This window comes from Tachyglossus aculeatus, chromosome 22, assembly GCF_015852505.1.
Source record: "Tachyglossus aculeatus isolate mTacAcu1 chromosome 22, mTacAcu1.pri, whole genome shotgun sequence".
Lineage (NCBI taxonomy): Eukaryota > Metazoa > Chordata > Mammalia > Monotremata > Tachyglossidae > Tachyglossus > Tachyglossus aculeatus.
The window spans coordinates 6,706,786-6,719,769 of NC_052087.1; the positions used below are offsets into that span (position 1 = coordinate 6,706,786).

Genomic DNA, 12,984 nt, shown 5'->3' on the forward strand with positions numbered 1-12,984 from the left:
CACAGTAAGCTCTCAATAAATTGAATGGATGAATAAATGAATGAATTACCATCGGCTTTAAAGGTCTCAATCAGCTCTCCCCTCCTATCTTGCCTCGCTGATTTCCTATGACAACCCAGCCTGCGGGCTTTACTCTTCTAATGCCAACCTATTCACTGTATTGCTCTTCTAATGACATCCTACTCACTGTACCTTGATTCTGTCTATCTGATGATGATGATGGTATTTGTTAAGCGCTTACTGTGTGTCAAGCACTGGCCACCAACCCCTTCACCTTCATCCTCCCCTTTCATATACCTACTCTCCCCACCTTCAAAGTCATTCCAAAATCACATCTCCAAGAGGCCTTCCCCTTCTAACCTCTCATTTCCCCTACTCCCTCTCCCTTCTGAGACCCTTTAAGTACTTGATATCACCCATCCCTCAGTCTCCATAGCGTGTATGCACATATCCAGAATTTATTTTAACGTCTCCTCATCTAGACTGTAAACTCCTCATGGCAGGGACTGTGTCTACCTACCTACAATACTACTGTATTGCCCTCTCCCAAGTACTTTGGTTTCAAAGTTCCAGAATAACAAGGGGATTTAGAATACTTTTCCCCAGATTTATTCATTACAGGCTATAAAATTAAAATGCTGAATGCCTTGTTTTAGAAAAAACGTTTTTTCAGAAGCTGATAAAGTTTCTGGCGGTTGGAATATTAAAATGCAAGCATTTTCTTAATTAGATATTTAGTCACAGTAGTAGAAAACTCTAACATATATAATAAGGAAAATCAGAAGCAGGGATAAAACATCTGTGTCTACGGAAACAATTTAGAAATCACGTTTGTAGCATTAAAGCATTCCCCTTCATATTTAATGATCTCAGAGCTAATGAAGATCTCTCCTATAATAGTGAAAGAGTGAAAAGACCAATGCCTAGCCGTGGTCCCTTACAGTCTTATCTCGACTAGGGTCTGTCTTTTGGGTAATGCCTAGGGCACTTGTCACTGTTCGTGTCCTTGTCCTTGTGGTGTAATAATCACCTTATTTCATGTTTAGTATTCTTTTGTTTTTCCCCATTCGGAGCCCTAGAAGGAAAACTCCTAAAAACAGGAACCATGTCTGATTTTTGCCCAGTGTTCAATTAAATATTAGCTATGGGAGCACAATTAAATATTAACTGATGGACCTGGTAGTATAGAAGGATGTATGTGCAATGCTCCACCTCCGATAGTCTTCCACTAGTTCACCCTGTTGCTGACTTCCTTGGCTTTTGGCATTCATATTACAGTGCTTGAAGTTGTGATGAATGTATCTTTGAAGCATTTCTGCTGTTTCTTTTAGGATATTTGTCGAGCTCTTACTATGAGCCAGGCACTGTGCTAAGCTCTGGGGTGGATGCAAGATCAGGTTGAACCCAGCCCATGTTCCACACTGGGCTCACATTCTGAATCCCCATTTTACAAATGAGGGAACTGGGGCCCAGAGAAGTTTAGTGACTTGCCAAGGACACAAAGCAGGCAAGTGGTGGAGCCTGGATTAGAACCCAGGTTCTTCTGACTCCCAGGGCACTAGTGGTATCCACTAGACCACACTGCTTCTTCATCTGCTTCTCTGTGCTTCTCTCTCAGTGCTGTCAGCTCACCATAAAGCAAATATTTTTGTATCCCTAAGGTCATTCACAATTGTTACAGTGAGCTCATTTTCAGGGAGCCATTGCAGTGACTGTCCTTCAGAACCTCCACTTGTCAGCTGTGTGACTGTGGGCAAGCCACTTCACTTCTCCGTGCCTCAGTTACCTCATTTGTAAAATGGGGATTAAGACTGCGAGCCCTTTGTGGAACAGGGACTGTGTCCAACCTGATTTGCTTGTATCTGTCATAGTGCTTAGTACAGTGCCTGGCATATAGTAAGCCCTTAACAAACACCATTAGCAAACAAACCTCATTATGTGAGACTTGGTATCGATAAAGTTAACTGCAGCTCATAGATGGGTCGTGAGAGTCACCAAATGTGCATTTTTCTGTCTAATATGAGATTTTATGCAACACTTCCTGAATTTTCGTGAAGAGGTTTATCACCTCTCTGGGACAAATGTGAAACCCATATTCTGCTTTGAATGTTCAAATTTATTTCTCAAATTGAAGCATTGGAAGTAAATGATGATGAGAGTATGCAGAGCGCCAACAAATGACTGTGAAAATGAAACAACTATACTTGTTTTTCCTAGTCTTTTGGTTTGATAAAACATATGTAAAGCTCTGCAGAAGCTGTACTTGCATTTCTTCATTTAAGGGAAAAGATGCAAGTTAGTTAATTACTATTATTACAGCAGGTAGTTATGAGTATTACAACTGCTAGAAGAGGTGATCAGGACATCGATCGGGTGTACTTGGCATAGCAGTTTGTTAACTATGTTATTAATTATCCATGATTACTCATGAAATGCTGTAGTGGTTTCATATCTAAGTTGCTTCATTAAATCATTAATTTTCTAGGTGGTAAGGGAACCTGACATAATTAAGCCATCTCAGTCTCTCCAGATTTTTACCTTTCTCAGGATGTCAAGAGCATCAAAGTAGTGAACATAAAGCAGTCATAACTCGTTCTCTGAGCATATAACAAACGAATGCGTAAGATCGTCTGTATTTTTTCCATATTCTTAAAATCATTTAACATGGAAATGCCTATGTATACTTTCACTTTTTGTGTTTACCTTGTAACAAATCTAAATATGACACTTAAGCTATATTTATTTCTGACCAACAGTTTTATGATCGATGGCTACAACAGGCTACTTCAGTATATCCAGAAAGTCATCTATGAGGAAGGATTTGATGGATCCTGTCCCCAGGTACTGAGCACCTTCGATGTCCTGTATGATCATGGAACTGATGTTGTTTTGAAAACCCTCTCCGGGGTGCTCCCAAGAAGGCCTTGGAATAATCAGCTGTGAGCAAGCTGTTTCCAAACACTGAAGAAGTAAACAAGCAGAGCCAAGACAGACCACGGTTCACATATTAATATGTATTTGGAGCCATAACTCGCTCCTTAGTGGCTACAGGTAGGATGTGGAAATTCAGGATTAGCCACAATTATTTTTAAATCTACTCATTTTACATTGGCAGCTGACTCTATGACCATGTTCATTAATTCTACCAAGGATCAACTTAAGGAGTTAGACTTCCTTTAGCCAAGTACGTTTTTCAGGTAGCATTTACGTTGTAACTCTGAATTCTGTGATGACTAAAAGATCTCATTGGAGGCAAAATGAGAAAGATGCTTTTTGGTCGGTCAACCAGTGGTATTTATTGAGCGCTTACCGTGTGTGCAGAGCACTGTACCAAGAGCTTGGAAGAATTGGAATTAGAAGACACAGTCCCTGCCCATAATGAGCTTACAATCTATAGAGGGAGACAGACATTAATATGAACAAATAATTTACAATATATAATGTAAAGATATGTACATAAGTGTTTTGGGGCTGGGGTGGGGTGCATATCAAATTCCAAAGGTTCAAGATTGTTCTGTTTTGTTCTATTCATTAGTCAGTTGCTAGAGCAGCTAAGTAGTTTCCATTATTCTTATTGCCTTTCTCATAGTTTTAATATCAGATTACCATCATCAATCGTATTTATTGAGCGCTTACTATGTGCAGAGCACTGTACTAAGCGCTTGGGAAGTACAAATTGGCAACATATAGAGACAGTCCCTACCCAACAGTGGGCTCACAGTCTAAAAGACTTACCAGTATAGTAAGGCCTACAATCCTACTTTCTTACTTGGGCATTGTGAAGGTTAAAAAGGAATTCTTTGCTGAACTTCATCGCCACATTTTCATGGCAGAAGATGTAATAATAGTAGTAACATTTACTGTTCTAAGCACTTGGGAAGTTAAAACGAATGTGATATTATTCCCTGCCATAAGAAGCTTACACTCTAATGTGGGGGGAGACAGTCATAAAAAGTATTTACAGGGCCACAAACAATTGAATGTATAATTGAAAAATTATGTAGACATAAGTGCTGAAGATGGGTATGAGTGAGTGCATAAGCACTAAAATATTTTAGTATGCCATAATGATGGCTGAGTAGTGGATATCTCCGCTCCTTACTTGTGTCTGACATTTTCCTGTGGATCTTGGGCTATAGAGTACTTTAATTTTGCTTATTGTTGCTCTGTTTTCAGTCTTAGCTGAGATTTATGGGCAGCATGTCTTCCCTTTGGTGACAGTGCTTGTCTGGAGGGGTAAATTGGTCCCTGACAGGCACCTCTCCTCATGTGCCGTGGTAACCATGGTAACAGGCATGTCATAACAGTTCCCACAGTACAGTGTGGGGAGCTTCTGCTCTTCCAACATGACAGGTCTTCTGAAAGCAGGAAATTTCACCGAATACAAAGGCGGCAGCACAGTGACATACACACCTTGAGAATCTTCAACAAATAGCCTACTGCTGGAATAGACTGAAACCATTGTTTTGTTCTTTTTAGAGGCTGGGTTGTGTATGAAAATAATAAAAATAATACATTTTAAAAAGCATTATGGTATATTTTATAGGAAAAATAAAAACGGATGGATTACCCATTTAACACGAGGTTTGCAAAAGCATGATCCAAAGCACTGATTTTTTTTTTTTTTTGGTCAGAATTTTAGATAAGGAATATTCACGAGGTTTGCAAAAGCATGATCCAAAGCACTGATTTTTTTTTTTTTTTTTGGTCAGAATTTTAGATAAGGAATATTTTAAAGAAAATGCCAATGCTAACTATAATTCTGAGATCAGTTTTCCAAAAATAGTTTTTATTTTCTCTGTTACCATTCATGTTTGGAAGTGGGTAATGTTGCATTCGCTCTGTGCTTACACAATGTGCATATATTTCAAGTAATTTGAGTATTTGTATTTTAATTTAGATCCATTTGAAGAGAAGCAGCGTGGCTCAGTGGAAAGAGCCCAGGCTGGGGAGTCAGAGGTCATGGGTTCAAATCCCAGCTCCGCCAATTGTCAGCTGTGTGACTTTGGGCAAGTCACTTCACTTGCCAACTTGGACTTCCCAAGCGCTTAGTACAGTGCTCTGCACACAGTAAGCGCTCAATAAATACGATTGACTGATTGATTGATTCTCTGGGCCTCAGTTCCCTCATCTGTAAAAGGGGGATTAAGACTGTGAGCCCCACGTGGGACAACCTGATCACCTTGTAACCTCCCCAGTGCTTAGAACAGTGTTTTGCACATAGTAAGCGCTTAATAAATGCCATCGTTATTATTATTATTATCCAAAATTGATTGATCACATTTGCATTTTTCATTTTTCCCTTTTTTTAGCGGTATTTGTTAAGCAGTTTCTATGTTCCAGATGCTGTACTAGGCGCTGCGGTTGGTAGAAGCTAAGCAGGTTGGATACAGCCCCTGTCCCACATGGGGCTCACAGTCTTAATCCCCATTTTCCAGATGAGGTAACTGAGGCAGAGAGAAGTGAAGTAACTTGCCCAAGGTCACTCAGCAGGCAAGTGGCAGAGCTGGGATTAGAACCCAAGTCCTTCTGTCTACCAGGGCTATGCTTTATCCGGCAGGCCACTCTGCGTCTTCCTAGGTAACTCTAGACCCTTTAAAGCTTCAAACTGTAATTTCCTAAAGTTGAAATCACTTCCACGTGTAGAAAGTAAAGAGTCTGTTTTCTTCTATCTCGGTTTGTTTTTCCGGTTATGTTTTGCTAGTTGCAAAGTAAGGAAATATTTTCTAGGAAATAGCAGATGAATTTCTCGGAGAGAAAGCGAGGTCAGTGATTATGTCTGCTAATTCATTGTACTGTCCCCGGAACTTAGCACTGTGCTCTGTATGCAGTAGTCACTCAATAAGTGCTATTGATTGATTGACAGTATGTTGAAAAATTCATTTGTTTATTCTGCTCTTTGAATAGAAGACCTCTAATATGGAAATGCGCTGCAAAGAATGTATCTAAGACCTTTCAACCCCACTTTCCAGAAAAGATTTGTTTTGTAAATCTGTCCCTGGGCAATTATTTCATTCCACATTGAATATGGCATGAGTGGGGAACTTATTTTCACAATCATAGCACAGGGTAGCATAGCATATGAATAATTGCATGGAAGCGATACCCCCCACTAAAACATAATTTTCCAAAATAAAGCACAAGAATGAGAACTTGAATTCAGCATATTTTTCGGCTATTGGCGTGGTTTCTTTTGGGTGACCAGGAGGCTTAAGTATAATCAATCAGTCAGCATTTCATTCATTCAATCGTATTTATTGAGCGCTTACTGTGTGCAAAGCACTGTACTAAACGCTTGGGAAGTACAAATTGGCAACATAGAGAGACGGTCCCTACCCAACAACGGGCTCGTATTTATTGAAGTAGCATGGCCTATTGGAAAAAACATGGGCCTGGGACTTAATGGATCTGGGTTCGAATCCTAGCTCCATCAGTAGGGCAGGTCACTTAACTTTTCTGTGACTCAGCTACCTCATCTATAAAATGGGGATAAAATACCTATTCTCTTTCCCTCAGAGACTGTGAGCCCCATGTGAGACAGAGACTGTGTCTGATCTATTTTGTATCTACCCCAGTTCTTAGTACAGTGTCTGGCACGTAGAAGTATGTGCCAAATATGATGATGATGATAATTTAAGCACTTACTCTGTGTAGACCACTGGAGATCTGCTAGAAAAGGTGGGAAAGAATGTTTATTTCCCTGAAAATAGTAAGGTATCATGGAGCCTCTGGGGTGAGGTGAATCTCAAGGGAAAATGCTCTAAAACTGCTTGGGATTTGACTTGCCTGGTGTATTTCTGGTAGCTTTCAGGATAGAAAGAGAAGCTACCAAGTGTCTTTTGGTTTTCATCCAGTAAAACCATCATCATCATCAATCGTATTTATTGAGCGCTTACTGTGTGCGGAGCACTGTACTAAGCGCTTGGGAAGTACAAGTTGGCAACATATAGAGACAGTCCCTACCCAACAGTGGGCTCACAGTCTAAAAGTCTAAAACCAAGGATAGGGCATTTGGCAAAGTTTAACAGAAACATTTATGATGAGATTTTGAAGACTCATTCATTCATTCAGCCGTAGTTACTGAACGCTCACTGTGTGCAAAGCACTATACTGAGCGCTTGGGAGAATACAGTATAACAACTGACATATTCCTGCCCACATCGAGCTCACTTTCTAGAGGGGGATAGTTAGGTGTTAGTTGTTAGTTGAAGATGCTAATTGGTACAGCCCTAAGCCTGTTGGTGGATGTTGAGAATGTCAACCTGTCAATCAATCAATGGTATTTATTGAACGCTTAGTTTGTGCAGAAAACTGTAACTGCTTGGGAGAGTATGATACAGATAGTTGGTACGTACGACTGCTGCCCTCAAGGTGCTTACATTGTTCTTTCAAGTGTCCAGGATGACCTCAGTCAATCAGTGGTATTTATTGATCACTTATTATGTGCCGGGCACTATACTAAGTGCTTGGGAGAGTGCAGTACAACAGAGTTAATCAATCAATCGTATTTGTTGGGCGCTTACTGCGTGCAGAGCACTGTGCTGAGCGCTTGGGAAGTACAAGTTGGCAACATATAGAGACAGTCCCTACCCAACAGTGGGCTCACAGTCTAGAAGGACAGACGTGTTAACAGACACGTTCCCTGCCCGCAGCGAGTTTAGAGTCTAAAGAGGGAGACGGATATTAATATAAACATGTGTTCGTAAGTGTTGTGGTGTTGAGAGCAGGGTGAATATCTAATGCCCAAACGTCGTAGACATAAGTGCAGAAGCAGGGCTGGGTGGGCCATTGGTCTTTCCAAGTTTGATACTGCCCCTTTGTCCTTTTCCAGAGCTCTTTCATGCCACTTTCACGCCCAGCGCTTAAAACAGTGCTTTACATGTAGTAAGCACTTAATAAATGCCATCGTTACTATTAAAACCATATTAAGTTCAATACGTGGCCATAGACCAGTAGGGCTAGAAGAAATCATGAAAGTACTTTACTCTGTTCTCTATTTTGTCATTTATTTGTTGACCTGCCCTTTATGTTTATCCTGTCTTACTATTTACATTGTAAACATTTACATTGTATTTTACTTGTACATTTCTATCCTATTTATTTTATTTTGTTGGTATGTTTGGTTTTGTTCTCCGTCTCCCCCTTTTAGACTGTGAGCCCACTGTTGGGTAGGGACTGTCTGTATGTGTTGCCAATTTGTACTTCCCAAGCGCTTAGTACAGTGCTCTGCACATAGTAAGCGCTCAATAAATACGATTGATTGATTAAACTCTTTAGGAATCGGCACTAGGTCTTCTTATTTGTTCAGTATTTTCCCACAGTATTCTGCACACAATAGTTGCTTATTAAATCCCTTGACCGGTCAAAAGATACACAGACCTTTTCATCAGAAGATCTTCTTATCTAGCCTAATTCTCTCCTGCATTTTGCACTTATTTCCTCTTGCCCTGTCCTTCAAAAGTCACCAGTGATCTCCTTGCCAAATTCATCAGACTCTACTCCATCCTAATCCTCCTTGATCTCTTAGCTGCCTACCACAAGCCCTAAATCAATACCATTGCTGATGATGATGGTTATGTGCTTTCCCAGGCACTTAGTACAGTGCTCTGCACATAAATGCTCAATAAATACCACATATAGATTGATTGATAATGATGATGATGATGACACTATGCACCTGCTGGAAACATGATCAAACCTTGGCTTCATTGACACTAATCCTGTCCTCTCCTGGTTTTCTTCCTATCTCTGTGGCCACTCCATCAGGAGGCTGGAATAGATAACTTCTTGAGCTCTGAAAATCTAGAATAATAACTTTAAAGTGTCCTAAGCTACAGGGGTAAACAGTCCACACATTGATTTCACCAACAAATGTTTTAGTTGTGACAGTATAGACATTTTTTTTGTCTGCCATAACAAAACAAATGTTTTCCAGAGATTTCAACATGCCGGGTGTTGATTATAAATCCATCCGTTCCCCAACCTTTTCTCCCAGCGAGTATTCCTCCTTGCCAGGCTCCTAACTACTTTCTGATGGCAAATTACATTTGCCAAGCATATTTGTGAAGTTATAAAATATTATTTACAAAAATGTTTGCCTGGCAAAACTTACTGGCACCAATAAACACTTTTCTAAGTAGTAATAATCATGGTATTTCTTAAGTGCTTACTGTATGTTAGGCACCGTACTAAGCACTGGGGTAGATTCAAGGTAATTGGGTTGGACGCACTCTCTGTGCCGCATAGGGCTCCCAGTCTTAATCTCCATTCTCCAGATGAGGTAACTGTGGCACAGAGAAGTGAAATAATAATAATAATAGTATTTAAGTGCTCACTGTGTGCCAAGCACTAAATGACTTGCCCAAGGTCACAGGGCAGACAAGGGGCAGAGCCGGAATTAGAACCCACAGCTTCCTGACTCTTAGGCCCATGCTTTATCCACTAAGCCATGCTGCTTCCCTTTCCTAAACACCTAAAAGCTTCTTCCCTTTCCTAAACACTGTTGACATTGCCTCTGTATAAAAGAATGTTACTGAGTATATTCACTTGAGCTGATAAACTTCTTTAAACATGGCCAAGTATTCCAGAATTTTTTTTTAATTGGTATTTAAGTGCTTGCTTACTTTATGCACTCTACAAAGCGCTAGGGTAGATATAATCGGGTTGGACACAGTCCCTGTCCCACATACAGCCCATGAGTCTTAATCCCCATTTTACAGATGAGGTAACTGAGGCACGGAGAAGTTAAGTCACTTGTCTGAAGTCATACGGCAGACAAGTGGCAGAACTGAGATGAGAACCCCAGACTTCTGAGTCCCAGGCCCATTGTCTTTCCATCAGCCTTGTTTCTCGTGATTGTGAAAATATTGTTTGACGAAGAACACATAGAATTATGCATTATGAAATAAGTGGGGGCATATTTTTTAAAGAAAATAATGTTTATCATGAAAGTAGTGTAGAATTCAGTAAGGGTGAGATGCAACCCTGATTAGCCAAAAGCTACTGGAATTTGGTACAGAAGGGGGAATGGATGATCAATCATATTTATTGAGTGTTTCCTATGTAGAGAGCAGGTTGATGGGCTAGCTGTGATTTTTCCCATTTCAACATGTGAGGTGGCATACTATTATAGTCTCTTAATCGGTCAAAACTGGTGTAGTTTCACAAAACTGTCTTTTATTTATGAAGAGGTCAAAATTGAGCCATTCTATTAACAAGAAAATATGGTTGCTGTTTTTCATAAAAAGCCAGCAGTGTCTAAACCTGCCAGGACTCTGTTCAGATCATTTATGGATGTTCGTATTTGCATTGTAAGAAATCAGTGTGTTATTGATTATTGTACTTGGTGTATTGACTACACAAAAAGCACTTATTGAATACCATTGGTTTTATTTGCAGGTCTCATTTCCTGGCTCACAAATTAGTGAAAAATGAAAAAGTTGTATTCCATGTTTCACCAGTCTTCATACTTATTTCTTTTTTTTTCCTCTAGAAGAAGAAAAAAAACATTTTGAGACTAGGAATTCAGAGCCTGGGCTCCCCGTTATGGGGAGATGACATCTGCTGTAGTGACTCTCCCGAACACACTCACAGCCTGACAAAGTTTCTCTATGCCCTTCGCGGTCTTCTTAGAATGTCTCTGTCCACTTGCATCATCACAGTGCCGGCACACCTTATCCAGGTAAGAATGTTAAAATGTTCGTAAGTCTATTTTGAGCCAAAAAGCATCCAATTGATGCTTAGTGTACCAAATTGTCTTTTTTTTTTGGTGTTGATTTGAAAATCAGATTGTAGGATAAATACAATCCGTAGATACAAGGTAATCAGGTTGATCACAGACCCTGTCCCACATGGTGCTCGCAGTCTTAGTCCCTGTTGAGGTAACTGAGGCACAGAGAAGTTAAATGACTTGCCCAAGGTCACACAGCAGACATGTGGTGGAATGGGATTGGAAAATGCATTTAGTTCTCTTTGAAATATTATTTTCCTTTCCTAATGAATGTGCAGCTACTGCTGTCCTTATTTATCTTCCTAATACAATGTTGGCTCATACCACAGCATCGTTTTTATTCTATAACAGTGTATTCCTTTGTGGCCTACTGTCGTCCTCCTTCAGAATCATAAATGATTCATCCACAGTTCCACTCTTATCTGGGCTAAACAAAATGTAAATTCACACTTCAAAATATAGTTTTGAAAAGCTCCAAAAAGTAATCTGCAAAAACGTGAACTTACACTACTGAGCAGTGAAATAACTTTCAAGTGGTCTAGGGGTGTTATACAGATTTTAGTTTCATTCATTACATTCGTTTCTTAACTCACGAAGTGGCCCGACCATTCATGTATAGTGCCAACTAGGTGCCATTTTCAAATCTTCGATTTTTGTTTAGCAAAATAATAGCGTATCTATCTAACTATTATGTTTTTGTTCATATTTGGAAATGGCACTGATGATTGTTTTATTTCCTGATACTAATAATGTTGCTGAAAGAGTAAGTGCTTAATGAACAGTATTTCGACAATGATTACGTCTGTTAGCACAACTGTTCTTTTCGAGGTATAACTGCTACAACTCCTTTTTAAGGCCTGTCACTGTTTGTGACTGTCTCGTCACCTCACTATCAATCTAGAATTTTGTGCTTATACTCTAATTTTGTGTGCTTCCCAGCTCCCACGGGCCGTCTACTGTTTCTATTTCCAGGCCACCGTTTTTTTCTCGGCTTCGTAGCTCCATTCAGAAGAGAAGGAATGGGCCAAATAATTAAAAACTGTAGGACTTGACATGTGGTTCTTTCTTATTATAAAATTAACCTTTTAGGATCATTTAAATATTTCAGTTGGTTTTGAACAGCTGATAAAACTCTGGATTGGCAATTACATTTTCCTAGTTTTGCGTATTTTCTAGTGAAAAAGCATAACTTGTCTCGAGTGGTGTGAGGCCACTGTTGGGTAGGGACTGTCTCTATATGTTGCCAACTTGTACTTCCCAAGCGCTTAGTCCGGTGCTCTGCACACAGTAAGCGCTCAATAAATACGATTGATTGCTTGATTGACTGATTGAATGGTGTACCCATCTGTGTGGAGAAGCACCCCATGTGGATGCATATGTTTTTTCTTATAAATCCCGCCCGAACACCATGTAACTGAATTTGATATACAAGACAATGTTTGGTTGGTATGTTGTAGTCTGAATAAGGCATTAAGAGACAGCCATGATACCCTGGGATATTATCTATGTGGTTGATTGTGTAGTAGAAGCGGTATTAGTATTTACGAAGTGCTTACTATCAATCAGTCATATTTAATACTTATTGTGCTCTAAGCACTTGGGGGACTACAGTATATCATAGACACATTCCCTGCCCACAAGGAGTTTATATTATGTACAGGATACTTACTAATACCTCCCAGGGTTGCACCTGGAGAGTTTTCAGTACGCTACCAGTCTCGATTACAGGAGGGAGAGTCAAACAGAGGCATTTCCACTCCTAGCTTGGGCAGTGGCCAGCCGAGTGTAAGCAATCTGCTACAAGTCAAAACTCACCTATGCTGGGCAGCAGCAGCACGGGAGAGAGTCGAAGGTGGAGACCGAAATTTACTGCGCAGAAGGAGGCAATGGTAAACCGTCTCCATATTTTTACCGAGAAAACTCTCTGGATACACAACCAGAACGATTGCAGATGGAGAGTGGGATGTTCCGGGAGGGATGCGTCCGTGGCATAGCTATGGCTCGGAGATGACACCATAAGATTGACTGTACTAAATTCTGGGAGAGAATAATAAGTGGGAACTAGACACGGTCCCCTTGTCTCTGCAGTGTCTCACAGTCTAAGAGTATGTTAGGAAAAGAAACTGGAGAAGACACATCAGGAATGATTAAACATTCAAACATCACACAGACCAATTCACAATATAAAAACAAAATCGGCAGGGTGCTAATACTTCATGGAGTTATATTAGGGGTAACCCCATTCCCTAAGGAAC

At 40.2% G+C, this 12,984-nt stretch overlaps 1 protein-coding gene across 1 annotated transcript in view; it reads left to right on the top strand.

Annotated features, from left to right (window-relative positions):
• The window catches only part of ELP4 (elongator acetyltransferase complex subunit 4), a 262,363-nt gene that overhangs the window by 113,150 nt on the left and 136,229 nt on the right, over positions 1-12,984 (top strand). The window contains exons 6-7 of the mRNA XM_038764775.1: positions 2,757-2,841; positions 10,493-10,681. Coding sequence (XP_038620703.1) covers positions 2,757-2,841; positions 10,493-10,681 — 274 coding nt within the window. The remainder of the gene's footprint in view (positions 1-2,756; positions 2,842-10,492; positions 10,682-12,984) is intronic.